The following is a 20,868-nucleotide window of genomic DNA, read 5'->3' as shown; positions in this document are numbered from 1 at the left end:
TCTCCTGTTGAAGTTGATATGTCCCCTGTTGAATTTGATATATGTTAGTAGCTAGGGGTGAGTATATTCGGTTCTTACCGAATTCATAACCGATTTCAAATTCAATTCGGTAATTTGAAATCAAAAATTTGGTAATTTGGTACAAATTCGGTACGTACCAAATTCACCGAATTCTAATATGGTATGAAATAGGTAATGAGATTATGAATTAGGTAATAACCGATTTCGCATTCCAATTCGGTAATTGAAATCGGGTACCGCATTACCACATTCGAATTACCAAATTGGCATATAAAATTATATAATATATAGATAAATGCTATTTAGTATTAGTATATACTACTAATACTTTATTATATTATATAGGTAAATGCTATTAATAATAATTAGTATATGGTATTATCAATTTATCATCATATCATGTACTTATAATAATAATAATATATAATAATGTACAATATATTATTTTAGTATTTGTTAATTGTTATATGACTATAATAATACAAATATATAGTAATACATAACAATATAAGATAACTATAATACTTATTATTTTATACATGAGTAACATGACTAGAATTAGATAATAATTAACACATATGTCATATATGCATATTGCATAATACTAAATATTAAACAATAAACATAATTAGTAATTAAATTTAGATATTGGTAATTTGATACATCATTCATGTTTGAATTATTGAATATTTGAATGCGTAATCTCTAACTTGCAAGTATTAGTGCACTCTACATATTTAACTTAAAAATTCATATTATCTATTCACTAATCTTAATTCTTAAGACTTTAAGTATAGATAAGACAGCTAAGTAGTTAGCAGTGTAAGTGAATGCATATGAATTGCAAATCAATGTACTAGTGTATTGACTTTCACAATAACATGTGTAAGTAAATAAGTTTTTATTTTGATTTGAAATAAATTATAAGTTTGTAACTAATATAAGTTATCACTAGTCATTGTAATTTGTAAGTTTGTAACTAATAGTACTTATTATTAATCAGTGTAAATTATAAATTCATTGTAACTACTAATTAATATTGCTTATTATTAGTCATTGTAAATTATAAATTCATAAATTATCACCAATCATTGTATAGTCTAAGTCTAAGGTTTATTCTAGTTTAAGTTAATCACTTTTTATGTATTTCTTAAATCATAGACTAAGGATTCTAGGTATAAGTGATCAAATAAATGCCAATTAAACCACAAAATGATTAGAACATAAGTAATGTGTTCAATTATGAATAAATTTGGGGATCAAATTAGTAATAATTTATAAATCATTGAGGAGCATAATGAATGTATTATAATTTAGGAGCCCCAATTTGTAAATTAAAAATTACACAATCACTGCGGATGAATTTGGGAAAAGTCAGATTTCAGCTGATAATCAGAACAATCACTGCCTAGTGCGGTAGTGCCTTCACGGCTTCACTTAGGGCTTTCACAACTTCACTCCCAAGTCCCAATTCCCAAATCGAAGCTGCTCTCCGCCGCACTCTACGTCTCTCCTGTCTCCATCTCAGTCCTCATTCGACCGAATTTCTCACTTCACCAGTTCATCCCTGCCGTGCTGGTTCATCGCTGCTGAGTGCCAAAGCCGAAGCACCAATCACTGCTCATCTCTGGCTCGCTTAGGTAAGTGCTCATCTCTGGCAGTAAAATGGCCAAGATCGACTTTAAAAGTTAAGACCTTGGGGAAAAATTCCACCTTTTACCCGTTAGAAAAATTAAAAAGAAAAAAACTTGCTAAAATGAAAATTTTACCTCCTTGTCCTTGGAGATTCTCTTAATTAATGGGTCTTGCCAACATTCTGGATGAAGTTATGCACTTGTGCTTCTTTGAAACTAGTCTATTCTTGCCTTGAATATTATATCGGCCTACAACATTTTGCATAAAGCTGAATCTATTTTTTATGGTGAAGTTAATACTGAGTCTTTTTTTTTTACGCATAAAGCTGAGATTTTGCAATTGACATGATTTTTTGCATTATTCTCCAAATTATTGCAGTCATGTCTACTGGAAGTACTAACAATCCCAATCAAGTCATGACATCACCAGATTGGTCAGCTGAAAGTCCTACTCCAGCTCCAGCTCCAGCTCCTAGCTCGGCAGATTCAGGAGGAAAAGAGCCAAAGAAGCGAGGTCCATACAAGAAAAGATCTACAGTTTGGTCACACTTCAAAGAAGTTGTTGAGGGTAAGATTAGATATGGTGAATGCCTTTTTTGCGAGAAACGCATAGCTGCTGATGGTAGGACTAATGGTACAACTGGTTTGAGAAATCATATAACCAGATGTCCTAAGAATCCTAACAACAAATACACTAATCAAGCTACATTGTGTTTTGGGGAAACTGAAACAGGGGATGGGGAAACCAAGGCTGGACTTTTATCATGGAAATTTGATGCTGAGATAATTAGGAAGAAAATTGCTTATATGGTGATTGTCGATGAGTTGCCTTTTAAACATGTTGAAGGCATTGGATTTAAAGAAGTGATGCGTGCTGCTTGTCCTCAATTTAGAATGCCTTCTAGATGGACGGTCTCTAGGGATTGTTATCAACTTTATTTGGATGAAAGAACAAGATTGAAAAAGTTGCTTAGGCACAATTCTAGTAGAATCTGTCTCACAACAGATTCTTGGACTTCAATTCAAAGAATTAATTATATGTGCCTTACAGCTCATTTTATTGATAATGACTGGAATTTAAAAAAAAAGGTTATAATCTGTTTTGGAGGGAAAGTGGCTTCATGTTAGGTGTGTTGCTCATATAATAAATTTGGTGGTTAATGATGGTTTGAAAAAGTTTGGAAACTCTATTGATTCTATTCGTGCAGCTGTGAGGTATGTAAGACAATCACCTGCTAGGTTGAAAAGGTTTAGAGAGTGTGCTACAGCTGAAAAAATAGAATCACAGAAATTGTTGTGTTTGGATTGTCCTACTAGGTGGAATTCCATCTATTTGATGTTGGATGTAGCTCAATTATATGAGCGAGCTTTTGATAGGTTCGCACTAGAGGATCCTTACATGATTAAAGAACTTGAGTCTGTACCAACATCAACTGATTGGAGGAAAGCAAGATATCTTATTCAGTTTTTAGAAAATTTTTATGAATTGACTTTGAAGGTCTCTGGGTCTAAGTATGTCACTTGCAATACCTTTTTTCAAGACATTAGTGGCATGAATGCAGTCTTGAACAACATGATGGAAAGTGATAACCAAGAAATGGCTCACATGGCATTCGGAATGAAAGAAAAGTATGATAAGTATTGGGGACAAATAGAAAAAATGAATATGCTTATTTTTGTTGCCCCCATTCTTGATCCACGTATTAAATTTGAGTATGTGGAGTTTGTACTTATGAAAATGTATTGTCCGTATGATGGTGCAAACATAGCTTCATTTGCAAAAGAAGCTTTAGTGCAACTGTTTTCTGAGTACAAAAAACTCAGCTCCCCTCCTGAAGTCAATGCCTCAGCTTCTTCGAGTAAATCTGGAGCAGTAGATAAAGGTGCAATGGCTGGTGATATGGATGCTGGAAAACGTATCCAACACAAGTACAAAGAGGAGTTTCAAAAGAGAAAAATAGAAGCTGGGGGCAAGGATTCAAAAACTGAATTGGATAAATATCTTGGTGAGGACTGTGAAGATGAAGAAGATGACTTCAACATTTTGACATGGTGGAAGGTGAATAGTCCTAGATTCCCTGTTCTCTCTAAACTAGCTCGTGATGTGTTGGCTGTGCCGGTATCCACAGTTGCTTCCGAAGCTGCTTTTAGCACGGGTGGAAGAGTCCTTGATCCATTTAGGAGTTCTTTAACTCCTAAAATAGTGCAAGCTCTGATTTGCACTCAAGATTGGCTTCGGCCATCGGATTCTAAATTGAATGTGGAAGAAGAATTGGAGGATCTTGAAGCTTTAGAATCTGGTAACATATTTCTTATCTATTGTATATGCTGATTATTGTAAAATTTCATTTCTCTATTGTTTTAAAGTAACTACTATATTTCATTTTTATGTTTTGTTGCAGGCTTGACTAATGGAGGTGCTGAAACTTCAATCACTCTTTAAAGATAATAGAAGTCTGGAACTAAATTATGTTGCAGTCAGTTTTCAGATTTTGATTTCTGATTTCTGGTTTCTGCATTCAGTTCATTGTGACTTGTGAAATGTGAACTTGAAAAATGTCTGTTAGTGTTACTTTGAAGAACTTGTCGTTGTATTGTCTATTGGCAGTTGGTACTTGGTACTCCAGATTTGTATTTGATGGATTTTGGCATTTGTAAGGTGTGTAATAATTTGGATGTTGATTTCCTTTGAATTGGTGTTGTAGGCTTGTAGCCTGTAAGTTTGCAATTAGAATTAGTTTGCAATTAGCCTCATAGCCTGTAAATTGTACGGAAGCAGCGTTGCAAACTTAAGCGGATAACAGGCTTTTTTTTTATTTTTTAAATAGATGAATTCGGTTAAACCGAATTCATTACCGTTTTCAAATTTGAAATCGGTTTCGGAATGAATTCGGTTATGCCCAATTCGGAATTGAAAACGGTTTAAAATTTTACAGGTAGAATAACCGAATTCACCGAATTCAGTGCACCGAATTACCGAATATGCACCGAATGCTCACCCCTATATTAATTCAACTATTTCTTCAAGAAACATACCTGACATGGATGACGGCTCTTGAGACTCTAACTGTTGAAATCTATTGGCCTTTGTTCATAATTAAAAGTGGAATCATCCCACCATCCTTGCTCATACCCGTTTGAATAAGGATCATGCCACGTTTGATATTGAGATGAAAAATCTTCAAAAGTATCGATTGAAGCACTTAGACCATCTTGAAATGTATGGCACATGTCGATTGAATGATCTGAGGCAAAATAAGTTCCACAATTTGCAACAGCCTATAGATCATTAGAAAAAACACGAGTCTCATAACCCCTTCTAGAAATAAAATCCAGTCTATCACCAAAATACGGAATGTTAGCAGCCATAAACTATTAAAAAAAATAAGAGAAAAATAAAAAAAAATAAAAACAATATGAACTCAAAAAGAAACAAATTAATCAGGCACCAGTCCCCGGCAGCGGCGCCAAAAATTGGCAGGTGCCGAACCTATACAATAATAATAAATAAAACCTAACTACCACCTAAAGCAGTCAATAATCAATTCCAGTACTGGAGCAGGGACTCTAGTTGTGCAATGAGTTACTTGATTTACCCTATTCCCGAAGAGTTTGTTTAATCCGATATACCAGATTTAATTATTTGACTGAATTCACTAATTAGTAGACAGTGACAAGTAGGGTCATCACCTCAAGGACTGGGGAGAAATTTAATTCCTTTCGAGTCAAAATAAATGGGAGGTTTGGGAATTAAAAGCTAACTAAATAATTTAACTGCAGAAAATAATTAATTAAAAGAAATAATTAGGAGAACTCTAGCCAAGGGTACACTTCAGAAATGGTTCATGCACTCATCATCGATTCACAGATAATTCCAACATTTATTAATAGATTGGTTATAGTTGTCATGCACGCGATAAACAACCAACCCTTCCTTAATTTCTCGATAGTTAAGGTACGACCGTTAACTATTTTTCTAACTCAAAAATAACCCTAGATACGACCGTAGGATTTAATTTCTAGATTGCATTAATAATTAGAAATGCCCAATCCTAACTAACAAACACGCTACGAGGGTTTGTTTAAGTTAGATCGTACGTTTCCCTGACATAAACCCAATTACGCTAGTTGCTACAGAGATAATTGAACAATTACGGATTCAATTACCCCTAATTAGCAAAATAGCCTAAATGAATAATCAATTATTGCGCACTAATTAATCATACACAAGAGTTATAACAATTAAAAGCAGGAAACATATAAATACCAATAAATGAAGGAAACAATTAAAAATGGTTTAGATCTCACAATGATTGCCGAACCAAATCATTAGTTGCCCCCTTGACTAGAAATAAGAAGCTATTTCTCCATCAATGGAGAACAATCCATGCGAAAACTCAGAAATATTAGTTGACGGCATTCTTCTCCAAATTCGAAGGAAGAAAACTCGATGGAATAAGAATTATCTCTCGAACTACCAAGCCAAAGGGATAATTAAATGTTCCCTGCTATGGCCTTTGCGGCGCACATGATAGATACCTAATAGGAGAAGAAAACTACTAAGACCCCAAAACAAGTCTTCTCAATCTAAACAATGACTAGTCTCTCATCTTGTCGGTTTTTCCACCAAATAAGGAAAACAAAGAGATAAGGCAACTACTGAAGTTTCCTTCTTTCTTGTTTTCTAATGCTAGTAAACTACTAGTCACGAAAGGAAAGGCGTTGGTTTAGCACATCTTGGAGCCAGATTTGCAAGGATTCTCTAGGCTTCCCACGTGCACGGGATTTTCTCAAGAAAGTCATCCTTTTTAGTACTTTTCTGCTCCACTACCTGTAATTAGGTCAAAATACCAAATATAAGTATATTTCGATAATTAAAACAATATTTGGCAAGGACAAAGAGGAAAATTAACCATAAAATTAATAACAAATTATACCCTATCACCTTCCACTTTAGTTGCTAAAGTTCATTCTTGGACTCTTTACCTCTAATAGAGTTTCAAATTTGCCCTACTTCAATCGACCATTTACACAATTTTCAAAATTAGTGGAATATTTTGTTCTACGTCAAGCGTTACTTGCCTAATATTACATTATTTTTAATGATTCTACTAATAAATGTTTCAAAGTGGGATAAATTTGATACTTTATAGGATACAGTATTTAAAATTTAAGGACTAACGTGGGAGCATATCTACGTTTTAAGGGTCCAAAGTTTTTTTTTTTTTTTTTTGGTTTCTGAAGTGAAAGTTACTTAAAGAGTTTGGCAATTTTCTTTAGTACCAAAGGCTAGAATAAAGTTTGAAATCGCAAAACGAAGGCAAGGGAAAATTTTGACTACAGCGAAAGGAACTCTCCATCACAAATAAAACTAGCTTAAAACAAGTTAAATTAATCTGCAAAGTTCAATTCACAAACTCTAACTCTTTTTCTTCTTCTTTTGGTTGATTTATGAGATACTCCAAGATTTTCAAGCCAATACGAGAAAGGACAGGGTTTGATAATGACACCAAAAATTTCATGACTATTTAAGTAATGTCTCTAAAAACTCTTAACACATTGATAACGAAACAAAAAATTTTCATGATTATTTTTTAAATAGTGAACCTATTGAACTTCCAAATTGTAGTTCCAGATCATTTTTTTTATTTATTTTGATGTTAAATGATATGGATAATACATGATACAAAGCCTAGCCTCTAGAGATAACGCTTTAGGAATTTTTTTAACTCTAGCGGATGGTACAAAATTACTTTTCAAAGAGAACCTTCTTCCATCTAGGGATGATGCTCGTTTATTCAGTATTGAACCATCCATCGCAGTCATATCAATTTTATTCAATTATTCAGTAATTTCTTTTGATTATCAACTTGTTCTACCTGATCTTACTATTAGTGTTTTTTTTATGGATCGCCATTTTCTAGTACGGTTTTGTCGGTAAAAATAATCAAATGGATTCATTGTGCAGAAGCGTGCTCCACAAGAATTGGCACCATAATAAATAGAAATTTGGATGTAAGCAAATGTCAATATCATCATTGCACCTCTAATCAGTTTTGTCTACATCAGCAAGATTATTAAAGATAACAGAAGCTTTGGATGATGATGATAAATTAAGGATAGTTAATTGCACAAAAACTACGAAAAATAAAGTAAATTGAACATAAAATTAATTCAACTGGAAACAGACCTTTCCTACAGATAACCATTTGCATATATCCAACCGAAGACATTAAAGTAGCAGTAGCCTCATATGAAGCTAAAAAGAAACCAATCATGAACCGCCTACCACAATATCAACTGTAATGTTTTCTTGTTCTTTTTTTAAAAAAAAAATCTGATTAAACTATCGTTGTTACGTCACTTAGGGGGTGCTTGTTTCACATATTGGAATCGAAAATGGAAATGGAATCATAGACTCTGGTTTTGGAATTAAACTTTTCATTCCAATATCTAGCTTGGTTCACACATTGGAATTAGCATCATTCCAATTTCTGATGCATGGTTTGACGAGTGTTTCGGAATTAAATGCAATTAAATTTCAAATTTACCCCTGATATAACAATTCTTATAAAACAAAGGGATAATTGCAGAAACTGGTAGGTTTTGTATTTAACAAAAATATGAGATTTTGTAGATTTTGAAGTTTAAGGAAGGGATATTTGAAGTTTAACGACCGTTATACAACTTTCAAAACAAACAAATTCATTCTAAATTTTTTTTGGCATAATTTCATAAACCAAATCGCAGTCACTTTCACAATAGTCATATTTTTTCATAAAAGACCAGTTCTTTATGGTTTTTCTCCTTTATAAGAACAGATTACCTATTTTCCCATAAAACACCAGCTCTTTATGGCTTTAGAATGAAGGGTTAAAATGTCGCTGTCTCTATCACTATCAACTTTTGACTCCCTATTTCTTCCATCCCAACCAACACCAGAACGAAATACCATTATTTGCAGCATCTTCAATAGAAGTAAAAAATAGTCCTATATTTGAAGTTTAACGACTGTTATACAACTTTTAAAACAAACAAATTCATTCTAAATTTTTTTTGGGATAATTTCATAAACCAAATCGCGGTCACTTTCACAATAGTCATATTTTTCCATAAAAGACCAACTCTTTATGGCTTTTCTCCTTTATAAGAACAGAGTATCTATTTTTCCATAAAACACCAGCTCTTTATGGCTTTAGAATGAAGGGTTACAATGTCGTTGTCTCTATCACTATCAACTTTTGACTCCCTATTTCTTCCATCCCACCCAACACCAGAACGAAATACCATTATTTACAGCATCTTCAATAGAAGTAAAAAACAGTCCGATATTCACATACCCACTGCATAGCCTATTTGTGAAGATGACAAAGTTTTTCAAGAATCGTAGATTCACTTCAAGGGTTGAGATTTGTTCCTTCAAAGACAGAATCAAATTGTTTTCAAACTTAAGCAGATCCTTCAGATTTACCAGAACACAATCAAAAAATTTCACCAGAACTTCACTACTCATGACATTGTTTGGTTCTAAGGAATGTTTTGCCCAATCAATAAAATCTTCTCTTCTCTAATTTCCACCTTGGAAGCTTCAACCTTTTCAAGCAAATCATCTACTACATGGTCTAATTTCTCGTTTAGGCTTTCAAATTTTGGAAAGCTATTGCTACTATTGGTGAACCTGAATTTGGGACTTTGAAATGAGAAAGAAGATGTCCGATGAAGGTGATGGGTGGCGATTGATTGAAGAAGAAGAGATAGAAAAACTGATGAAGAAGAAGACTCTGGTTTTGTGCAGCGTGTGATGGAGAGGAAAGAGAGGGTAGATCCGTGATAAATATTGTCTAAGGGAATGAGTTGAGGGTTTTGTCCAAAACCTCCCAATTTGCTCAGAAATGATTTTTTAGAAATGATTCCAAAAATGGCATTCCAATAGGCTTAACCCAAGCAACAAATAAGGGGTTTATTCCATTTTGTGATTCCCAAACCCTTTAACCAAGCAGCCCCTTAGTTTTCTTTAGGGAAAATTACACCAACCTCCCACCAATTCTGCTAAAAAACTAAAAAACCCCTACTTAATTTAAAAATAATAGAAACCTTCCCCTAGTTTGTTAGACAAAATCATAAACCACCCCTTTTGTTAACTTTCTATTGGAGTCGATACACATTCAGCAAATATCTCCATATATTTCCTAAAATGGCCTTTTTGTGGATAGCACGATAAGAAATACTTACATTTTATCTTTAACAAATATTTTGAATTATCAGTTGCATTTTATCTTGAGTGTTGAGTGAAATTAGACCAAAACATATAAATTTATGTTTAAGCAAATACATGTAGATTTATGTAAGAAGCGCTGCACAAAATTTACCCATGCCACCTCCTCTTAGATAATATCAGTTGTAGAAAAGTTCTGCTAGAATAATTATAAGCAACCAATTGTTTGTTGGCTATGAAATGGGGCAAGGAGGTTTGTCTTTGATTTATTGTCTTTAGTGTTGTCTGTTGTACTTTGAAATGGTCTTTTTCCGTTTGTAAAATTTGTTTCTATTAATAAAAGTGATACGAAGTTGTTGAAAAAAAAAAAAAAAAATTATAAGCAACCAATTGTTCCAATTAATTAGAGGAAAGTTTTGTATTAGTTCATCGTATTTTAGCCTTGCTAACTATCATGGTCTACTATGTCTCATGTTCGGCGATGCCTTTCCCATACAATAATCAACTATTATGCAAGTCAGGTTCTACAATGTGCTACAAAGAATGAGAGGCATGGATGTTTTAAGAAACTGAAAAATAGGAAAGATAGCCAAAGGCCCAAAGAAAAAAGTAATAAAGAAGAACTAAGGAATTTAGAAAATGAAACAAAGAGAAAAATAAAACCAAGGGTAAATTTGTCCACTTGCATTTATCAGTAACGATTATGGATGAAGAACACATGGAAGGAAGGTCTTTACTATTATGAAATTAAGAGAGGAGATTCCTGACTTTTTTAAAAAGAGAAGGGTTAAATCCACATTCCTCTGCTAAATCCATACCCTATACATTTGTTAGACATTGATACCCTTAGCTTTTAAAAATCAAATTAAAACTTTATATAATAATATCTTTTCTAGAGCAAAAAATTCACACCATGATCTTTATGTAAGTTTTATATACAAATTCATTTTTCTTGCTTGTTTCATTTCAAAATTTATCTTTCTCTAAAGTTATATGATTTACTACCTTTCGTTTGTTAAACCTTTTTTTTTTAACATTTACACATAACCAAATGATAGATATTAGTATGTAGTCAATATGAAGGCATATTCCACCTTGAAAATTGCTTAGATTTTGATTTTATCGAATTGAAATATGTAGACATTGCTATTTACATCATTATTAGTAATTGAAAATTTTTGATAGCTAGATTAAATTTGAAATTATAAATTAATATTCTCACACACTTGTAAAATGTTTGAAAATATTCCCTATTACAATGCAAACATTTGTTATTCCCCTTTTTTGCAATGTAAATATATGTTTCTTAAAACTATTAAAAAAGCATCAAATAAACTTAAAACTAAAAAGCTAAGGCCATTTTTTGTCCAATAAGTGCATAGGATGTGGATTTAGTATGGAGGGGTGTGTATTTAGGCACTCCCAAAAATTAGAAAGAAAGTTAGTGTTATTTACCCTTTTCTTTATATGAACAACACAACCAAACACATTTGAACGTGCTTTCAAAATATTCCCTATTACAATGCAAACATTTTTTTTTCCTTTTTTTGCTATGTAAATATATGTTTCTTAAAACTATATTAAAAAAAAAGCATCAAATAAACTTAAAAGCTAAGGCCATTTTTGTCCAAGAAGCGCATAGGTGTGGATTTCGTATGGAGGGGTAGGGATTTAGCCACTTCAAAAAATTAGAAAGAAAGTTAGTGTTATTTACCCTTTTCTTTATAAGAACAACACAACCAAACACATTTGAACATGTTTTCAAATGTGTTTGTATAAGAAATTATTTAAAATAATTACTGTAGTACTTTTTGTGATATAATGTATATCAAATAAAAAGTAGTTGAAAAAATAAAAGTATGTTGAAAAATGTTTTTATGATACAAGCAAATATTTTTGTAGCAAATAATTGTTAAACACACTCTTTGTTCCATTGGATTAGTGTGAAAAATAAAGTAAAACAAATATACAACTGTTTTACCTTAATACTCAAATCAATTTGGTAGGTTGAATCAATTTCTCATTTTTCTGCACGTTCTCGACTGCTGGAAGATGTATTACCCAAAAAACATTGGATTGCCACACTATGATATTGAAACTGCATCATATAGCTAGCTAAGTAGCTGTATATCTCCAAAAACTAAAAGCTCGCCATTTTCAATTTCTTTTTCTTTCTTTTTCTTTTCGTCTTTACCTTTGCACAACTCTTTTTTTTTTCTTTTTGTTCTGATGAAATAATTATTAGAGACAAATTTGTGGGAAAAATAATCTTTTATTCATGCTACTGCACTTTTTTGTATTTGTTATTTTTGTTATTCTCTAGCTATATGATGGTAAATGAACTTCTAATTTTGGCCCACAGCGAAAAGCTTATATCAAATTTTTACCCCATTATTTCTAACAAATAACAATACAAGTCCAATCGACCCCACCACGCTCACCCTCAAATATACAAATCCTTTCGAATTGACAAGACAGGGAAAAAATAAATAAACTGAATCTAACTCTACGACTTGGTAAACTCCAAGGGATTGCATTGGCTGATGAAGACTACACAAGAAGCAATAACAATCATTTATATCAGAGTGAGATTTTCAGAAATCTTGTATGCTAGCATGCAAGATTTACCAGAATAGGGTATACAAAGTCAAGGAATATATACAAGTTGAGATGATGGTCATATCTAATGTAGATACAGCACGCGCAATCTTCTGTCTAATCAAAGCTGTCAGGTAAATCAAAAACTTGACCATCCCACCCAGTCCGATTATGTAATCCATGTAGATAACAATTGAGGATTGTGCAGCATCATGAGGATGGTTGTAAAGTCCGGGCTTGCCGCAATCTCTCATTCCTTGCACATTCCTCCTAAAAATTGGACAACTTGATTGATAAGTAACTTCTGTTCAAGGCTGTAGTACACTAAAGCACCACTGTGATCAATCCAAATTCCAACATTACAGCTAACAACAAACTTTTAAGTTCCCAACACAAGTTGGCTTAATTCGTAAGGGCAAGTCACTTTATCATAAAAGGTTGCATGTTTGAATTTCGCTGCTGATGCGAGGGCTATGTTTGTGGACAATCTGTAAGAATCCTATAAGCAACCTATGATTCCGAGGGTGATGCCCTGAATCGTGGTGGTGACCGAAGCTGAATCCACCTAAACTTTTCTTACAAAAAAAAAACTTTTAAGTCGGAGGAAATACATTATGCTGACATGCCAAGCTACAAGTGACAAATTAGTTATCCATGATAGGTTTCAGAAGTTAAACTAGTTCCCAAATAGTAAAAATCACAGGATCGTAAACAGTTAATAAAAGGAGACAGGACAGAGTGAAAAAGATAGAGATTATACTTTTCCTTTTTAATTTCCAGCAATTCTTAAATTTTGAAAAACTAAAGTCTATTTCAAGTGTCAAGACAGAATTTTTCCGTTCATTCAATTCTTATTTGTTAAGACTTCCCACTTTTCTGGACTGCATTTTGTCATGGAAACCAATAACATGTAACTTTAACCCATGTGTGTCTGGAACTTGCAACAAACAGAGGTTTTTCTATTCCGATAGCTATCCTTGTGAAATATGTCATTTCCTCCTATTCAGCTATATCTTAAAGATCTGTACAGATACTGTTTTTGGTTAATAAAAAGCTATATCTTAAAGAGAAATAGCATATTCTTGAACAGCGTGTACAATTAATTCTTTGTACTTTCTTCAACATTGAAAACAACATAAAGGTTGCCATATATATATATATATATATATATATATATATATATATATATATATATAACAACAGAAAGGTTTTCTTCAACTCCTCACCTGGAAAGCCTTCAAGAGAGAGTAGCAGTGTCTTTGCTCTGAAATAGCTATTCTATGCTTCTCTTTTAGAGCGTCACAAGCCTTTTGCTCAGATTCGCACGCTAATTGCACTTTTTCCAGTTTCTGCAAAGAAAACCAGCTATAAATGATGGAAGTGCTTGATTTCTACAGGTCATGGAACCCCTAATACAGGCAATCAAGTTAAATCCCAGCAAGGACATATTTAAATGGTACCATAACCCTAGCCACCCAAAAAATTGTGAGACTAGCCAAATTCAAAGTGCGCAGTTCCTTAAGTACCCATACACTGATTGTACTTCTTTTACATTTAGTACCTCATACTGAGACTTGTAAAGCATGAATTCAAAAGATCCCATCAGCATAACTGTCAGAAGTTTGGACTATCAAAAACTAAAGCTGACAATTAAATTCTTTTCACCTCAGCTTGCCAAGAGAGATAAAAAGCTAAATCCTTGTACACCATATCTTAGGCACTTAAATTTGTATTTCAATATTAAAGTGTTCAGTTCTTACATCTTCACTTCTTTCTGTAACAAGCGGTTCAAGGCCATGGAGATGCAAAAGTAGGCTAAATGAAACCAGTCCAACAGACAAAACCAGAAGAAGTTAAATAACATTACAGTTTCCATGTTACTGAAGTTTCAGAAACCGACGAGGGTTAAATATTATCAAGGTCTTCTGGTTCAGGCTGTGCTCAACAGTTAACCTCTTTTGCCATTGAAGATACTTATACAAAAATCAGTTTGGCAAGGAACATGCCCATGATGCTTACAGAACTAGCAAGAAAGATCAAACTTGGAAAAAAGAGTACCCACAAAAAAGGGTAACAATAGGTCTCAGAATACACCTAGCCAGTTAAATTACAAAAAGGCCCTTCACTTCTTCAAAATCTCACAAAGAATGGAATCAGAAATATAAAATGAAAACTACATAGTCAGTAGGAAAACTAACAAACAAAAAAGCTCCTAGCCGAGAAGGCAATAAAGGAAGCGGCACAGAGTGGCCCAAGATTGCACATATTCCCCATATTAATATCCGTTGAACAAAGTCAGTAGGAAAACATAATTTGTTGATTCTCATGTTTCTTTGTTTCGTTATAACTTTACTGTGAGCAATATTTCCTAGCCGAGAAGGCATTTTGCAACCTTAAGTTCTTTTATTGGGCAAAGATGGATTTAAAAAATTCGAAAGTTCACTAATGATTAAGGTCTTTCAATGCAACTAAATATAAGCCTGTGAAGCATTTGATTGACTTGTAAGACAGACAAGCTAAATTGATTTTGTCTTCACATGCATGAAAAATAATAACACTGGCACCTGCTGAATCCCCTGCAGAATGCCCTTCATGGAATCAACGAGTTTTGTTCGGCCAGTGGGGCTGGTGATGGCGTTTTGGAACTATTCAAGTTTACATGCAACCAAAAAATGAAGGATAAGAATATATCAATTGTGTAAAAATTAAACAATCAAATCAGTTCCCAGAATGATATAGTACTCAACTGACAATATATTGCACAAGCACAGAAGTTTAAAATGGTCAGCATGTTAAACATATGCAGCAGAGTGTCATACAGCATGTTAAGAAATTGGCTTAATTTCTTTGGGCAGGTTCCTTGCTTTGTGTGGAAATAACTAGTTTCCTAATTGTTTAGTTACTTGAAGTAGTTGACAAGTTATTTCCTATTTTGTATAAGTTTAGGAATTAGAAGCTATTTCCTATTTATTACAAGTTTAGAAATTCATAGTTGTTTCCTATTGTTATTTGGTTCTTGGCCAAGTAACATTCTCTATAAATAGATAGATTAGCATTCTACAAAGACACACAAGAAAAGGGATGAGAGGGTTCTTGATAGGAGAGAGTGGTTATACAAGGGTTGAGCTTGGGATTCAAGTTGTAATCTTGTAGTATTTTCTCTCATAATAACAACAGGTTTTCTCTCCAGGGATGTAGGCTTGGTGATTAAGCCAAACCACGTTAATTCTTGTGTATGACTCATTATTCGTGCTAGTTCTTGTTTTCTATTAAATTGTTGGTTTTTCATATCTCAAATAGTTGGCCTGATACCCTAACACAGCACAATCCACAGAAAGTGACTTTCCAAAATAGCTTTTATGTGTTGTTTAAAGTAGCAAAAAAGGCACATATAATTCATCTTCACTACGGATGTCCCGAAAATGAAATCAAAAGCATCAACCAATCTGCCACAGACATAAAATTCTTTGATATTGTGGTTCTACAGTGACACCTTCGCCATTTAAGCCATGCCTTGTCTTCATGCAGTGTCCGATGGAGTTTAACTTTTACAGATTGAGGACTCTACATCAATTAAAATTGGTTGAACTCAGAATAATATGCTCTAGCGTAAATCAAGTTTCTCAAGTTCTGTATAGAATAGTTAAGCTTACAGTTTAAGAGTACAATAATACACTCAATTTTGAAATTCCAACATATAAAAGTTTTCCTTCATTGACAAATCTAAATAAAATCCATCAAACTCCAAGGCTCCTAGCAGCATGTACTCAGAAAGTAAGTTCTTTTGCACATAAAGAGTCTTATACAGATAAACACAAAAGAGAATTTGAATCATACTCGACTGCAGTATTTTTACAAGAGGTATAACACATTGTTTCAACTCTAGGCTAAAAATGCTCCACAGCAAATTTTTAAGAGGTAGAATTAAATTATAGAACACATAGGCCCATAATAAGAAGACAACCTGGAGCAATGTTTCGTTGCAAAGAGGACTTAGTTTAAGCAAATTATCCATTGAGCTTGTTTCATTTTTTACAAATAAAAAAAAATTCTTAAATTTGTGCAATCACCAGACTAATGAGACAACCAAATGAAGGAATGAGCGGGTTTTGAATTCCATAAACAGAACAAGAGGCAGGGAAAAGGCTCCATAAAGAACACCATTAGAAGAGTGAACATCTAGAATGCAAATAGCTTGGAGAAAGACATGAAAATGCATATTAAGGCCTATTACAGACTCAACAATTTCCTTCTCTTTCCATGCACTGTCAAGCATCATTCTCCATTCATCTCTTCCTACTTCCAGGTAGTGTCTTGTCCCTTGGTTCACAATTTTGGCTTAGCAACTTCCCTCCATCACCATCCACCTAATAACTCCACTCACCATTCATTGTTAATGTCTGAAAACATCTTTCTCTTCTTATTCAGCACAAGGTCACCTCTGAATCTTATAAGTTGTCAGCCAATGCTGCCTTTCAACTACTTAAATTTATCAAGTCCACTTAAAGGGCCTCAATCTCTTCAGCCAGTCAGCCATTTAAAGGCCAAGCTTTAGTTCCACCATATGTTCTCCTACTATCTTAACCATGCCAAATAAGCTCTTGGATCCAAGAAACCCACTTGCAGAATCAAGCAAAGTAATTCTACATTACTAGGGAAACCTGTACCAGATTCTAGTACAAACATTTTTCATCATCCGGAGATAAAAGTTCCAACATATGAATCTCAATGCCTATTGTTCAGTAATGCAACTCCGAATAACTGAGTGGCTGGAGCTTTCGAAAAATCTAAGGCTCTAGTTCTTGAGCATTTCATATAAATAGTGATCCATTGGCTTCATTTTTACATTCATCAAATAAATTAGCCATATAATATATAGGATAAAATACTCTTACTTTTAGTACCCAAAAAACAAAAAATTGGAAGCAAATGCAAGTTACATCTCACAACACAATCATTGCATGCCCAAACCAAACAAACAAGAAAACAGGGTTATGCCACTCTTTTTACCTGTGAACTTATGGAGTTGAGCAAGGATGTCTCCTTTAGCATTAACTCCTTTATCTCCAGTAGTGCATTGAAGGTTTCATAGTATTTTCGAGTTTGTCGAAGCTTTTTCTGAAGAATACCAGTGACACGACAATTTAGTGGCTAAATGCCAATAAATGATTTTTTTTTTTTTTTAAAAAGCATCAAACATGCAGAAAATGTCCATACCTGAATGCTGGTATAAAGCTGTGAACAGCATAGTTCGTACCTGAAAATAAAGTTTATTGGATTATTATACTATACGGAGAAACAAAAGTCGTAAAATGTACTACCGCATGGCCTAGTTTCCTACAACAGAACACCATGACCCGTTAATAGTCTGAAACTTTTCTTTACCAAATCAACGATCACAAACAGGTCTCGGCAAGTGCAAAATGCCAAAAAAGTGGTTTTCTTTGTATGAGAAGTCCTTGCTTTCATGACAAAAAATAAAAATTCTTGAGAGTAGCAATAATAGTAAGACACTTTAATTGCTAAATGAATTTCTAAAGCAATACCGCTATGAAAAACTGACATACTGGAGGAGTTCAGCAGGTACGGGAATGTCATCAAGCTGTCTTCTTAGCAGTAAGATAGCTCTTAATTTAGATGCGAGCTCCTGCCAACAGATCATAAACAATTTGCCACACACAATTTAATAATCCTAAAGAATATGCCCTTTGAATTGTACTTGAGGCCCTATGCTGATTGATAAAGAAACATTCTGACTGGCAAAGAAATAGGAAAACTAGAAGGGTAAATAGGAAATCCAAAAATCAAAACAACATTTTTAGTGTTTCCGATGTCTCCAAAGATCCCAATAAGTAACTAAGCATGCCTAGAGTACCAATAAGGCACAGCAGAGTGTGATAAACTACTGCTATTCATAAAAAACAACCCAAATTGAGGGTATTTGTCTGGGTTTTCACCTTTAAAAGAGTGAGGTTTCCACCTCGGCCAAACTAATTTCTCTTTCTCCGGGAAACCTACATATGTAATAAAGTAGTATATCAAAGATAATTCACTATAGCTCCTTCAATTATTTATAACTCCTTGGTCACCAACCACAATCCTTATGCCATTCAAGAAAATCAATTTAGTGACCTACTACTGAGAATCATAAAGTCAAATACTTAAAGGATCCGCATTGGTATAAAGTTTTTATAAAAAAGGGGCATTTCAATGACTGTTTCGAGTATAAATAATTTCTACAAAAACTAATGTCATTTCAATATCAAATCCTTTCAAGCTGTAGATCTAGGAGAGACGCAAAGGATTTAGTACTTACCTTCTTCAGCATATTCAGTCTCTCCTTAGACTCATTTATACTGTCATCAAGAATGCCATACACAAAATCCCCTCCTACATCATTTTGTAGCATATCCTCGAGCTCACTAACCTCAGCCAACAATTTCGCATATTCTACAATACAACGGGATTGGACTTCTGATTCCTGCCTTTCAAGATCCTGCAGCAATCCAATTTCCAAGTACCAAAACCATTAGATAACACACCAATATACACCTACATTTGCATGCATAAATGTCAGCATGTAGCTAAATACCCATATGTTTATTCATACGGACACGTACTAAGAAATGACCATAACCCACCCCCCGGGGATTTAAGAATATGTTATTTCCCAACAAAGCTACAAATCTCACTTACTTCCAACCAAAAAGTAAATTCGGCCCTGCTAAAGATCAAAAGGAAAAACATAAAGTCCCACTGCCTGCTCCCCCCCCCCCCCCCCCCAAAAAAAAAAGTCCTGACTCCTGCATCCACCAGTGAAGTGTTAGGTACTATTTATCTTATTAATTTTCTTCATGAGCTTTAGTCAGTTTTGTCTATGTTCTTTTTCATACTTTTGTCATAAGATCATAAACAAAAAAAAAAATTTATCAAATTTGAGAAGAGAATGCAAGAAGAGCACTATTACTCACTAACACATTTATTATCAACGTCGCAACTATTGAATGATCAGATCGAGAAGCTAAAAATAAAACAAACTAGCTCTAAAGTGCATCCATAACACATTGAAAAAGAAGCAACTTTCCAAAAAGTAATTCATTAGACCTTGTAATTCATATTGACAAAAACAAACTTTTGGCACAAAAAGAGCAAGAAAAAACTAATGATTAAAAAGTTCCAGAGAATCATAAGCAAACCTACCTCGATTGCGTCCAAAAGTGATTCCAATTTCTCAACCGTTGTTGAATCTGCAGAGGTTTCATAATTAATCTCATTAAGACCCTGCAAAAAAAAAAATTTTTTTTTTTACAATTCTTCACCTTTCTTCGGGTCATATAGGGAGAATTAGAATTAGAGGAGGAAAGAATCATCAAGCCTTATAAATTGAACAGTAAGGAGTGATAATTACCTTATCCATCTTTGATGATGAAGTTTGCAATTTTGTGTGATTTCTTCTTTCTCTGCAATGTCCGGTCTCGACTCTGGAAGCGTTTGGGAAGGAATTAATATTTTGGGCAAATTACATTAGAGCTCCTCTTAAGTTTTATAATTGAAGAAACTGCGCGTTGATTTTTGAAATTATAGTTACACTGGAATAGTCTTATAGGGTTTTCTCATCGGGCCCATATTTGATCCATATTTTAGTTGTTGCCAAGGAAAGAAAATTTCCAATATTAGTAGTCAATCATGATAAATTGTCAATTTCTTTTAATAATCTTTGTAAAAACTATATTGGTTATCTTTCGCTTCTAGAATTAGTAGTCAATAATCAAGTATATAATTTCATTTCTGAAAATTTTGAAATTCTTACAATTATTTGTAAAAGTATTTCAGTAGCAGTTTCTCATAATTATGATTCTTTTCCTCTTTTAACTTAATACAACAAAAAATACAAAATCAAAATAAAAAAATACTTTTAACTTAAAAATATTATATAATAACATGATTTTAAGCCACCGAGTACGACTCATGATATTTAACCTATTTATAGCCTCTATGTTAGTTTAAAAATAGTGTTGATCAAATAAAAATGAAAAGACTTATTTTAAAATATCTTATTGTGATATTCCTAGTAAGGGATCTATTTATATAACTTAGTTAAAACTCTTTATGTGCTTCTAAAATGGCTTTCCATTATTCTAATGACTTTTAGAATTTTATTACTTCTTTAACATTAAAATTTAATAGATTACAAAAGAACATTATGCCATAGCTTTTATAATACTCGACGTATCATTATCTAATTAGATATCAAATAATAAATATATATTAACAATATATATACATATATATATTGTTTTTAAACTAGTGTCTAGTCAAAAGTGACAAATAAAATAACTTACTATTTTCTTTTCGATAAATGGATTCACAATATGTTATCCAAATATTAATGTACAAATC

At 33.2% G+C, this 20,868-nt stretch overlaps 1 protein-coding gene and 1 long non-coding RNA gene across 3 annotated transcripts; one reads left to right on the top strand and one right to left on the bottom strand.

Moving 5' to 3' along the window:
• Positions 1-1,458: 1,458 nt before the first annotated feature.
• Positions 1,459-2,184, top strand: LOC140013086 (uncharacterized). Its single transcript, XR_011820163.1, has 2 exons — positions 1,459-1,661; positions 2,035-2,184. It is a non-coding gene; the product is annotated as an uncharacterized lncRNA (long non-coding RNA).
• Positions 2,185-12,383: 10,199 nt separating this feature from the next.
• Positions 12,384-20,020, bottom strand: LOC113702848 (uncharacterized). Of its 2 annotated transcripts, none has more exons than XM_027224005.2 (9): positions 19,877-20,019; positions 19,669-19,749; positions 18,785-18,964; positions 18,036-18,115; positions 17,686-17,725; positions 17,479-17,586; positions 15,033-15,113; positions 13,695-13,817; positions 12,384-12,738 (listed from the first exon to the last, which is right to left on the bottom strand). In XM_027224005.2, the coding sequence occupies exons 1-9, from the start codon at positions 19,883-19,885 to the stop codon at positions 12,679-12,681; spliced, it is 762 nt and encodes a 253-aa protein (XP_027079806.1). In that variant the 5' UTR covers positions 19,886-20,019; the 3' UTR covers positions 12,384-12,678. The 2 variants fall into 2 exon arrangements, with proteins under 2 accessions (XP_027079806.1, XP_027079807.1); XM_027224006.2 differs by lacking the exon at positions 12,384-12,738 and adding an exon at positions 12,745-13,038 and having other exon boundaries at positions 19,877-20,020.
• Positions 20,021-20,868: the final 848 nt, after the last annotated feature.

The sequence above is a fragment of the Coffea arabica genome, chromosome 8e (assembly GCF_036785885.1).
Source record: "Coffea arabica cultivar ET-39 chromosome 8e, Coffea Arabica ET-39 HiFi, whole genome shotgun sequence".
Lineage (NCBI taxonomy): Eukaryota > Viridiplantae > Streptophyta > Magnoliopsida > Gentianales > Rubiaceae > Coffea > Coffea arabica.
Note: the sequence above shows the minus strand (reverse complement) of the source record. Positions and strands in the feature narration are given on the sequence as shown.

Coding starts and splice junctions, on each gene's coding strand:
- LOC113702848 (XM_027224006.2), bottom strand. Junction 15,114..17,478: donor TCAACTCCATAAGTTCACAG/GTAAAAAGAGTG, acceptor AAACTTGAATAG/TTCCAAAACGCCATCACCAG. Junction 13,039..13,694: donor CTCTCTTGAAGGCTTTCCAG/GTGAGGAGTTGA, acceptor TTGTAAGAAAAG/TTTAGGTGGATTCAGCTTCG.